Source organism: Gobius niger (assembly GCF_951799975.1).
Source record: "Gobius niger genome assembly, chromosome: 20".
NCBI classification, from domain to species: Eukaryota; Metazoa; Chordata; class Actinopteri; order Gobiiformes; family Gobiidae; genus Gobius; species Gobius niger.
Window position 1 is genome coordinate 13,846,559 of NC_136871.1, and position 12,641 is coordinate 13,859,199.

The 12,641-nt window shown below is 39.9% G+C and overlaps 1 protein-coding gene across 1 annotated transcript in view; it reads left to right on the forward strand.

Annotated features, from left to right (window-relative positions):
• cntn3b (contactin 3b) overlaps positions 1 to 7,559 on the forward strand; it is a 76,330-nt gene extending 68,771 nt beyond the window's left edge. The window contains exons 20-23 of the mRNA XM_079578543.1: positions 863 to 1,049; positions 2,552 to 2,664; positions 3,544 to 3,709; positions 4,663 to 7,559. Coding sequence (XP_079434669.1) covers positions 863 to 1,049; positions 2,552 to 2,664; positions 3,544 to 3,709; positions 4,663 to 4,754 — 558 coding nt within the window. The 3' untranslated portion in view covers positions 4,755 to 7,559. The remainder of the gene's footprint in view (positions 1 to 862; positions 1,050 to 2,551; positions 2,665 to 3,543; positions 3,710 to 4,662) is intronic.
• The last annotated feature ends 5,082 nt before the right edge of the window (positions 7,560 to 12,641 follow it).

Here is a 12,641-nt window from a genome sequence, read left to right on the forward strand (position 1 = left end):
TAGTAATGTCTTTATATCTGTCAAAAAAAAGAGAGGAGCCAGTGCATACGCCGTCAGACTAATTGGAGACTTTGATTTGCAACACAAGTTTCTGCTCATTCTGATCCGAGGGGAAGGAGAAGCGTGTCACCCCCTCCTCTCCAGCTCTCCCCCTTGGCTTGGTATCTGTCACATGATTTACATGTCGAGTTGGCATGTGATAAGCCTGTAATGTTCTGCTTATGAATTATCTTTGCGTTAACGAGAGCTTAAACCAGCGCATTCGGATCTGTAGCTGTAGGTCTGACAGTGAGGGAGACGCTCATGTAAAGCAGAGGAGGCGGGGCCAGAACGGAGAGAGTCCAACTCCAAACCAGTGTCTCAAGTTCCGAATAAAGTGACAAAAGCAGCAGAGGCCTGGTCCACTGGGACAAAGCAAAACGCTAAGCTTTACCCCTTAACACTAAAAGACGCCATTTTCTTTTTCTTTTTAGGCTATTTAATTAGGCCAACATATTCTTAATAGCCTATCACCCAGACAGGCCACATGTGTTCAAATGTGGAAAACTTGGTTGAGTTCACTGTAATAATGGATGAAATTGTTATTTTATTATGTGCCATATTCACAACTTTTTCAATCACATCAAAGTAGGGGGTACGTGACCTCTCACCCAAAGCTTCAGGGGATACACGGCTCCAAAATGTCTGGGAACCACTGCTGTATGCTGCAGTTCTAACCACCTGTGCCATTATTTGTGGAACCTTGTTTAAACAATGACACTTCATTCACTGAATCAATTACCAACAAAGTTTTAGATTTAACTTCCCTTCTGTTTCACTGTCAGATAGAATTAGCTTGTTCCTGTGTACCTTTGTCTGTCAGGTCGTTTATTGGGAAGACGACACCAAACCGGATACGATCGGCAAAGTGCGTCTGACAGGAAACCACACCGCAGCCAACTTGACAAGCCTCAGGGCAGACACTGCATACTACCTCTCTGTGGCAGCCTTCAACACAGCCGGCCCAGGCCCTCAGTCGGCACCCATCAACAGCACCACCAAGAAACCACGTGAGTGTGTCCTCCAAGGCGCACATACGCACAGACACTCGTACATCAGCTGTCTCGCACAAAGCCGTTTGGCTTAAGCACAACTTCAGCTTTGTTCGCACTTCGTTAAATTTAATCTGACAAGAATCTTTTCATTTTAAACGAAGAGAATCAGCAAGTTCATGCTACAATGACAAGACATTGAACCAGGTAAATCAGGACAAGAGGGGCTCGTGAAGGAGCCCATTATTATTATTTGGATTGATTTATTTTCATTTTCTACTATTCACTCATTTATTTTTTTATAAATGAGTGAACAGCACATCCAATTCCATTGTATTAGCCCATTCCCGTAAGGTAACCCATCTGTGTTCTGTCCTAAATGAAACACGGATTTAATGAATCGACCAGAAAGTTAAACTCAGTCTTCACTGTCTGTCAGTTGACAGTCACATCTGGACACTGTCTAACAGAGGACAGTCAGATGTGGAAAGTAGTTTGGCTGATACAAGAGAGTAAATCGGCTGATTTGTCTCAATGAGGAGTTTATTCAGTGACTCTGAGGTGTGTGAGCAGCATGGGAGCTACTTTTCTAACTATTGTTCTGAGATTGCGTGGGTTAAAGGCTTTGACAATCAATAGCAGTCATGTGCAGTTTGACGCACCAGAAGATGGATATTTAGTGCATGCCAAATGAAACAGTCGTCCTCAAATAGTGGAATAGGGCTGGAAAGTTGGACAAAATCAATTGCATCACTTGTTTTGATCCATATGAGGTTTTAGATCATACATACACTGACTAGATCTTATTTTATGTGCATGCTCTTGGTGTTTCCATGTATCCAAAAACTGAATCTAGATCTGATAATGAACAGTAGAGCAGAGTAGAGCCATACATAGAAATGCACTGAACTTATTTTTTTAATTTTCTGTGTGATATCATGCAAAATGCATGAAGCCCTTCCTCTCAGTCTCGCCCCAACTTCAATATAACATTAAAATATTGTGGAAAATCAATTATTCATTTTATATGATACATATCAAGTCATATTTCAGATTTTACCCTTGAATTCTAAGTTAATTATTTAGGTCTAGTCCCCTTAAAATCTTGAATTGTTTAACATTTCCAAGTCAATGAAAAGAATAATTAGAACTTGAAGATTTAGATTGGTTGAGGGGGGCTGTTTTGGTCAGTGCAAGCTGATCGATAGTGCTTTGCCCCATGCATACCAAAGCCCTCAGTGAAGCTAAATGAGAGACAGACTATTTGGTTTTCTACCAATCAAATGTATTTTTTTTTTTTTTCATGAGTTCTTATTGATTGCGCTAACATGTATTACTCATGTTACTGGTTCAGTTGCATGAAATCTATTTATTTATATTCTATTCACACAGTGTTTGTTTCCTAGCTTTATAGTCTTCAAACTGTACCTATTCCCAAGCTTGTATTTTTTATAAATGGTTATTTTTATGTCATGTTTTGACCACATGCTTTTTTGCTCCCTGTGCCAATGTCTATCCAGCCCCAGACCGGCCTCCTCTTAATATTCAGTGGACTATGGTTGGCTCCGCACTTTCACTCCACTGGGATCCGGTTGTTGCCACAGAGACTGAGTCAAAGGTCACAGGATACTTGGTAAGTCTCACTTGTAAAAACCCATGAATGTAAATCCAGTTATTTTCTTCTTAAATAGTGAAAACATTTGAGCTGAAGAATTTTAGGTGCTGCTTATTCCTGTGAGAGATTGCAGCCAGCCTATATCACAACAACTGTGAGACAAGGTGTGCTGACACTGTGGCCTGTCCAATCAGGGTACACACAGGCAGGGGGCTGCCTGCCCACTGGACCACAGTCACACCCACACCAATGAACAATGCATTTAGGGAAGCAGGATTGGGAAAGTGCACTTGAATTAGGGGCATTGTTAACCGCTTACCTTCCACTTTAACCAAGCGCATTTTCTCCGGTTCAGCATTACCCAAATGTAAAAGCGTCTGGACTGGAGCTTACAGTACAGACTATAGGCCAGAGTAATGCCTCATTTGAAAGCTAAGACCTACATCTAAGATTATTCCTTGTATTGTCACCTGTTTTGTAGTTGTTTTTCATCAGTCTTAACACTTTTTTGTTGCTTGTTTTGTTGTGTCCCATTTTTGTTGCTTTGCTGCCGCTCTTTTGATGCTTTCTTTGCGATGCATTTTCATCCAAGTCAAACTGGAGAAAATGCACTCGGTAAAGTGGGGGCTTTTAGAGGTTAAGAGTGTACTCTGAGGGCTAACAGCTACATCTTAAATTTTTATAAACACTGGATTCAAAGCAGTACTGCACAGCATTTGACAAATTCTTGCTTCTTCCAGCCTTTTGAGCCTTTTGTCCTGATTGTACCCCACCTTTAATTCCGTTTGTTCAATCAGAACAGGGAGAATGAACTGGGGAATGATCGTCACATATACTGTATTATCAGCCTATCACATGCCCATCAACTGAATCCTTTTTATGTTCACCTCACTTTAGGTGCTGCTGAAACGGCATCGCTACAATGACATGACCACCATTTTGACGACGAAGACCAGCGTGGAGCTCAGCATATCTGCCTCTGACAACTATCTCATCCAGATCAAAGCTATGAGTGAAGGCGGCGAGGGAGCGGGCAGCGAACCAATCCACATCCACAAATTGAGTGAGTTTGCTGTTCTCTCCACTTGCATATCATTTCCTCTCCAGCCACTGATGAAGCCTAAGTGAGAATTTAATAACTCCAGCAAAAGAGCATTTCATTTGGCTTGGGTGCATCCCTCTGCAGCCATGTGTAATAGACTTACCTCAGAGGAAAGCAACCTTTTTGGAAATGTGTGTGCAGTGTCATCCATCTCTGCCATTGGGTTATTATTCCTTGTTGACTGGCTGCACAGCGCCACAGCATATAAAGCAGTTCTGTGCTCCCATCCAGCTGCCGAGCTAAACTGTGAGGCGGCTCAGTGCACCGCTCCACCATCTGATACAAATTTTTATCTCCTCCACAAGCTTAAATGGCCTCTCCTGTTCAAGCCAGAAATAAAGCAGGAGAATGTCACCAACAGGATTTCTGATAGGAAATGCTTTCGATTCGAGGGATTCTTGTTCTCGAAAGTGGAATTATTATTAAATTGTTTTTTGATACTCGCTATCTATAAGCTTTGAGATTACAAGAACATGTTATGTTTTTTTACCAGGTAGCCAGTGACCGTCCATCAGTAACTCACTGTCCATCATGTTTTCTGGAACCATTTATTGATTTGTGTAAGACACCGTTAATTCCCATTGGGGAAATAGCGTGAGAGGAAGAACAGCAGCCACCGAAGAATTCACTCGGATGTCACTATCGTGCAACTGTGCAAAGAGCCCATTGGTATTGTGCATTTTAGGAATAATGTGCAATTTACTATCTAGCTTAAACATAGGTCCAAACAAGCACACAAGTGTACCTGCTTTATGTCTTTACACGTCTGTTTTGAGGGACTGTTTTCTACCTTTCAATTATGAAGGCAATGTTTGGTTCCAGAGTTACTTGATATCCATCTCTACTAGCGAGATGCATATTCTTTTGAAGTGCTAGTTGTTGTTCAATGTATTTTGTTATTGGGTGTGTTGCAGGTATGGGAGCCCGAGGGTCAGGAGCAACACGCCCTGGCCTGTGGTATCCCAGCTCAGCCCTCATCAGTGTTCTGCTCAGCTCCATCTGGTGATGTCCAATCAATCCTGCTCCATTCTCCTGTTCTTCAGCCTGTGCCCTCCTCACACACGGTCCATATTCGCGGATTGTTAAGGACCAGGCTGCACTGGACAAGCACTAACGGGACCACATCTCACTTATCATCAGGCTGGATGATTTGAGTGTATGATTGTACATATGCTTTTCTTCTTTCTTTCTTTCTTTTTTTCTGATAGTGCCACCATGCTTTGCTTTTCTCGACTTCCAGCTGACTTTGAAAGGATAAGCCCCTGAAGTTGCTATTGCCTCAAATGTTCATTGTAGTCACATGATCTGTACCAAAGTAATGGCTGCTGCTTCTTACTTTTTACCCTTTAGTCCTATAAACACTTTGCAAACCGGTTAGAAAAAACAAGTTGAACAGACTTCAGAAAAGCTTACTAAATGCAGACACTTACCGCAGTTAAGACTCTCATTCAAACATGCTTCAAAACACTTCTGAAAAACTATTAATATTGTACACCCACTATTATCTGAATTTGTGCTATTTTTGCAAAGAGAAGCACCTCTGGCGTGCAGACACTTCTCAGGATTTGTCGAGTACATTAAGCCGGCATTGCAAATTGATCATTGGTGCCTCAAAGCCACTTGCATACACGCGCTAAAATAATATGAACTCTGGGCTGCTTAAGGCCCCTCCACAGTATCTTGAAAGATCCTGACATTTGGCTTTCTATCTTACGCTCCTCTAAATAATAAATGCGTATCACAGCCCGCTTCCTCTGTCTGAAGAAAAAAAAAAGTCAGGATTGCAAGAATAGAGACGTGTTACTGTGTCGGGCAGGTCTCGTGTGTAATGCACCTCGACTACATTTAGACGACCCCTGTTCCAGATACGTAGCTCATATAACCGTGTGTACACCCATGACCAGATGGACCAGTGTACATTGGATTACAGAAAAATAGTGCCTTCATCACTGCTTGGTTTAAAAGTGGAGGTAAATAGTTGCATAATGATATTTTTTATGGTATCATGTAATTATCAAAAGACAAAAACTTTCATGGAAATTATTTCTTCTTCCGTCACACTGCATCTGCTTTGTGGGGTGTTGGCAAGTTATTAAAAAGCGCAGAAGCCCACAGCTCACCTTCTTATATGTAATGTCAAGATCTCAATCGTGCAGCGTTTGAGCCATGCACTCTCACAACATTGTGTTCCCTGCCGATGCTTTCTTTAGGGATGTGTTTTGGTCTTACCCATAGTCTCATTTGGCTGTAGGCCAGATTAAGACATAATCAAAGACAATCAGTTTCTATCACAGATTGTATTTGAGAATTGTACTGTATGTCTTAAAATTGTCAGAGGCATTTGGACTATTGGAATGAATCCCACAATGGCCTCACTGAACTGTGACAGATCAGTATTCTACATCTTACAAATGAACTGGGCTGATGGACTGTACTTATTTTTTACCTTCCTAACACCCCGACCCTTTGAACAGTTAGCAGTTAAATCATAGCACACACTCTCAGTGGGATTCAGTGCATAAGGGATATGGAAGAAAGTGACCAGAGCTCTAACAGGTGAGCTGTCAGACTTGACATTCCTAATTGCACAGTATGACAAATGCTTAAGAGAAAAGAAAATTATTTTGAAAACTGCATTGAATTAGCACCTATAACTGAACGTTTATGCCAGAATTGACAGTCTGTTATTATTAATGTATGACTTCAACCGCAGCATAATTCATGACCTATTAAGGCATCAGAATAATTGATGCCAAGTGCTTTGACTGGAAGCCGAGGGAAAGGTATGGCTTTCATTTTGGAACCTTCACTGTCTGATGCACACTACAAAACTTTTGGGAACTACTTGTGGATGGATCTGTCAAAGCCACTTAAACTTGAAGGCAGAAAGATGCAGACCTCCCAAAATACTGCTTCACATTACTGTGCCTTTTGCTGAATACAAGGCTGCGTACCCTCGTTTGCTTGGAGGCTGGCCTGGTCTGTATCTTGCACTCCTCACCCTGCCCCAAAGTCAAGCGAAAGCACAAGGAAATGCTGCAAGGTGTGGGGCAGCTCTTCTCTGGACATGGTGAACAGTTGTGTGGCCCAGTAAAAAAAATGACCTACATAACAGGTTTCCCTGAGGATACCTGACTGGGGATTTGACCGCTGCAGACTAGTCAGTGGGATATTGATCCTTGTGCCCCATTATTCCGCCTGTCAAACGTCTGCAGGGGTGATTGACTGACAGCTGGGATCTTAATCCTTCTGTTGTGTTGAGGTCAAAATACATGTTTCGATGTTCTCAGCAGTTTCTATAGGTACAAGGCTTTTTCAGCTGGGTCCAAAGGCTTCCCTTTCTCTTTTTTTTTTCTTTCTTTATAATCAGTTTGTTTTACCCCATTGTTAAGGACTCTGTGTATTGACAATTTATAACGGTTCCATAACTGCAATCGCGAGGGTGGATAGTGTGTGTCATTTTGAAAGTGGTCTTAAAAGCATTTTTATTGTATGTAGATCTATACCGCTGCTGAAGCAAAGGCTTAGAAGGAAGTGGCTCAAAATCAAACATATCTTGACTTGGATATCTGTGCTTGTGCTCAATGGTGAAGAGTGTTTCTGCTGAAATGTAAATAGCTTGCATATATTTTTGAAAGATGGCCATCAATGACGACCTTTTTGCTTTTATATAGTGTATCTTCTGACCTTAATACTGCTGTATTAATCACTGATCTCTGTGAGATACTGACCTGTAGAATGGCATTTTCATATTGAAAAGTAACTGTTTTGTCTTGTATACTAAAATTGTGCATGTTAATCATTGTTTGTGAATTTGTGTTGAACTTTTCTAAAACTATACCTTAATAAAAACGTTTATTCCAGCCTTTGTGGGCTTTTCGTTCGCAAACGCAGCAAAGTCATGATATCCTCCAAAGTCATCCATGTTTAGTTTGTACAGGAGTGGATTCAATTCTCATGGCCATTTCAACATGTATCGGTTTATCCATTCATCCTTAGACGCATGTGTCGTGGTTTGGAGGTGCGATTGTGGAATGAGGACCCAGATGCAATCAGCCAACCAAAATACTGAAAATGAATTTAATGGATGATTCCAAGGTCAAAAATGCAAAAACCAAAAACTCACAAAACTGAAGCAGGACACAGACATGAACCACAGACATGAACGACAATGATCCAACAAAGACAAGGGAAAACAGAGGGGTCTAAATACACAAGGAACAGGGAACAGGTGAAACACACTAGGGCGGGGCAGGTGATCAACAAAGGGGAAGCAAAGCAAAATCACAAGGACAGAACAGCCAAGTCAAAATAAAACACTAAAGGACAAGAACACCAAGCAAAATCAAGGGGGAACTGAACATGGACAGAACCGTGACAGCATGTAGGATATGTTAAGTTACACACTATCTCTGTCAACTATAGAAAGTGGTTTGAACGTCTGAAAACAGATGATACTACAGGACATCATGTACATATTCATTTATCTTATTATATGTTACTATGTGCTGTGTGGCCTGCTATTTCAGTATTTTCTTGCTTACTGTTGGAATCAGGTACAAGTTCAAGTTTGCATATTTTAATTCCTTACGGTTTATGCACTTTTCATACACAGGGACTGCTCAAAGTGCTTTACTAGCAGTTTAAGACATCATTTGTTAGACAAAACACACTCTATTCACCTTATTATGCCCCGCCCACTTTTGCCACTTTTTGCTTTGTCTCGGTACTTCCGTTGTACAGACACTGCCGGTCGAGCGCGAAGCCCGTTAATTTAAACTGAGAACGAGGGAAAATATTCTCCGCTCAGATCAGATGTTTAGTCGATTGATTTGTGTAAAATGGCCGATGTTCATTCGCACCAACATGTCCACACTGCAGCGTTTCTCTGCGCGGCCGAAAAACGGCGTTGTTTTCCTGTAGTGACTGATTTTATCTGGACTTCTCCAGTCCCATGTTAACAGATAGGAGAAAAGGGGCGGGTACAATGAATGGCGGCGCCCACGCGAGCCTCCGGAATAAGGTGAATAAGAACATAAATACATTTCAAGATAACAGCGAGGGAATTATAGAATAAGATAAAAACAAGAATACAAACAACTAGTTATATATAGTCAGAGTTAAAGTGGTGAGATTTTAAAAATGGGCGAGTTACTCTTGAGCAGGGATGTCCAAACTACGTCCCGCGGGTCAACTGCAGACCGTGGGCCACTTTTAATTGGCAAAAACATATGTCACTGTACACTTTACTGTGAGTACAGTAGTGGCATGAGTGACTGTTTTGTGGTGGTTAGAGGCCTTGTTTGCGCTACATATACATGGGGGGGGGGGCTTTGGGTGATTTGTGTCATGTGAACAGCACTACACAAAGTAAAATTACATTCAATCCGACTGCATGTGACAAATTACCCTTATTTTTATCTCATCTTAATGCATTCCAATTTCTTAGAACTCATCCATAGACAATCTTCTTCACATGCCATTCATATAACAGCAAGAAGTCTCATAGCATATCAATCATTCAGTCATAATCGTAAGTAACTTAGCCCTAGGTTATCCTTTCTCTCATTGAGATGAATGGTGTCAAGCAAGGTTACAAACTGCAAACGACTGTAAACAAGGCTCTTCAGTTTGATGTGGTGGCAAGCCTCTCTGAAGGACCAAGGTTTCAGTTTTTCACCCCAAATGATAGATGAGTGGGTATGGGGGATTTTTTTGTGTGTGTTTTTTTCAGCCTGCACTCAGCAGTGCAGGCTGAAGTTATCCTCAGAGGGAGATCCCACACCCATTTCACAACCTCTTCCATCCTGTCATCAGGGAGAGAACAGTAGAGTCTTGATCCAACTGACAGAAGGACAGCTCTTCCCTCCCCTCCCTCTGCTGCTCTCTGTTTTATACATATACTGCATAATGCTACCTCTTGTTTTTTTGTTTTGTTTTTTGCAGCAAGGGTAAACACTATTTCTATATACAGTACATCCATAAATCTAATCTCTTATAAAGTATGTCCAGTTTGCACTCACTTGACCATTGCAGTGTTGTGGCTGGGTGTGAACACAGTGCTCATTTATGTCGGATCAATGTGTCCTAACGTGAGGACTCAAACATGTAGAGTGAAGTGAAAAGAAGAGCTCTGAATCTATACCGTCACCTGATGAATTATTCAGAAATCACTTGTGTGGTTTTACAGATGGCAGGTGACAGCAGATGTGCAAATGAGGTGTGCTCAATATAACAAAGTGTCCTCACAGTTGTAGGAGTGTGGTTGAGGATGGGGCTGGGTACACACTGCAGGCACAAGTGGACACGTCTCAATTTATTTTAACACCATAACCACACCTCACTTTGTGTTAAGGAACATTATATACTAAGGAGTAAGGTGCATTATATTATTCTTATCTCAGGTGTGCAAATGTAATATTACCCATTTGGACCAAAGAGGTTTGGTTTTGTGAAAATGCAGAATGTAAATAAATTAACAAATGAATTGATTGTTGTGGAGGTTTTTAAAATCATCAGTTGGACAGGCTTGTGTTTGTGACACTTCACCTTTCTTCTCAGAGCCTTCTTATCTGTTTCACAGTGGTACTTCAGCTCAATCCTGAAAGGAGGAGTCAGGACAGCCATAGCCCCTTGTTATTGTTTCAGTTTCTCTCATTAACCAACCGCTGTGAGTGAAAATTACTCTATTGAGTGGAGGAAATGGTGTGGAGATAAAGAAGCAAAAAAAACAAAAACAGTTTTCCACAGCTTGTATTTTCAACTCTTTCGCTGCAACTGTCCTTTCAAAGTAAAAGCTCGCTTTATGTGTGAGAACAAAATCGGTGTAATCTTTACAATATAAAAGAGTCTTTCCACAAGAACTTGACATTCTGCTTCCCCATGATTCTTCTAGGTCTATCTTATTTCCTCAAAATCCCAAATGAGTTTTCAATAGCTTAAACTATAGATTGATCTGTATCCTTTAACACAGTATGAATAACAAATCTATGATTTTTTAGTTTTATAAGATATTTCATTATATTTTAGTACATAGATTTTCTCATGTCCCAGAGGCATTTAGTAAAAAAAAATACTTGGATTATAACAAACAAAATAAATACATTTTGATATCATTGTAGATCTACAATTTTTGTGCTTTTTCTTGGTAATGGTACTTTTTAGAAAGAAATGAAATAAAATATTAAAATAACATAAGTTGTGTCCCTGGGTCAGCCCTCAACCTCCATAAAAGTGTATGCTTAAAATCCATTATAACCCAAACAACAGGAAGTGACATCACTAAAGTCTTTTAGACGGCAGAGAAGCAGAAAGAGGCAAATGACTTCTTCTACTTTATTCATTTTGATATTTCTCATGAAAATGTTTATAGTGGGGGTACGCAGGTTTTGCTTGATCGCAAGGCAATTTTTCCATTTAGATTCAGGTTGAGCCTCCCAAAATTATATACAATTAGTAGCATTGTCTATAATGCTACTATAATGTAGGTGGTTTCTAACTCAGGCAGTTAGAAACCTTTTTATTTTGGGTAAAAAAAATAAAAAAAAATCATCGTCTTGGGAGTCACAGGAGTTGGCACCTGACAACCTATTTAGCTATAAAGTTGTTATAATTCTTTCAAAAAAGTACTAACTGTGAGTGAGCCTCACATGACATCAATGGGGTGGCAACTGGGGTGGTAAGACCTTTACTAGGGGTGCCACCCCTCTAGAAACGCTCCTCTACACTTTCCCTATAAACAAGTTAAAAACCTACACCTCAGAAGTAAAGTAATTTATTTCGAACATGTAAATCTCATGCATGCCATGTGGTCTCTTTCTGACACTCAGTATGTACTACAGCAGCCATTTTCCACAAAAATCACAAGCACATTACACATTTTATTATTATCCAAAGATTGTTTTTGTGCTATAACGTTTTTGTCTATTCAACCCTGTAATGTCTTAAACCATCAACTATCAACTAAAACCAAATACTGTATTTTATTATTTTAGGTGGCAAAACTGTTCTATTTGTTGACAACAGTCTAAAATGTTTTGTTGCATCATTATATAACACATTGTGTTTGTAAATCTTTGGTTTAATTACATTTTTAATGAAAAATGTGTAGGTCGAGATCATTTAAAGCTCCATTTATGGCTTGATGAACTGAAAAATGAAAAAAAACAAAAAACATTTTATACATACAACATTTTATTTAAAAAATCTCTTTGCATATACTTGATGACTGTTTTGGGACATCTGTAAATCAACAACAATTCATGTTTATTTCATAAGATGATCATAAGATAATAAGATTGAAAATTTGAAACTGATAAGGCTCAATTTGCACAGTTCTTGAAACATTATTTTGAAAATTGTCTTTTTCAAACTGTTGCACATAATGGCCATCATTAGTTCAGTGCAGCATCAATAACTGTTTCTATTTCCAGATGCCATAAAGGAAGGATTCATCATTTGAATGCTCTGTGATTAACCCAGCGTTGACCTCTCTGATGTTGATGTTTTACACAACTGTACTAAAATATTATGTAAATGTTCATTAGAATATCCCTTTGTAATTCAGAATCCATTAAAGTAGTTTTCTTTTGAGAACAGTAGCTGAGAGACACCCCCTCAGTCGGCACCAATGACTTCCTAAACGTGGTAATTATAAAAAAGAAAAGGTTTAAGTCACATAACAAAGCAATGAGGAATATCTGGAACCACATCACCACTGGGAAAAGTTGTCCACTCTAAGTATCGTTTCATAACCACATAACCAGTCTAGGCCCTGATGCTACCAAACGTATTCTCAGCAAATTTGAGACTAAAGATATGAAGTAAATGTGAGAATCTCAAACAAAACAAATAATGAAGCTTTAAAAAAAATCAAGGGCATGAATTAATTTCT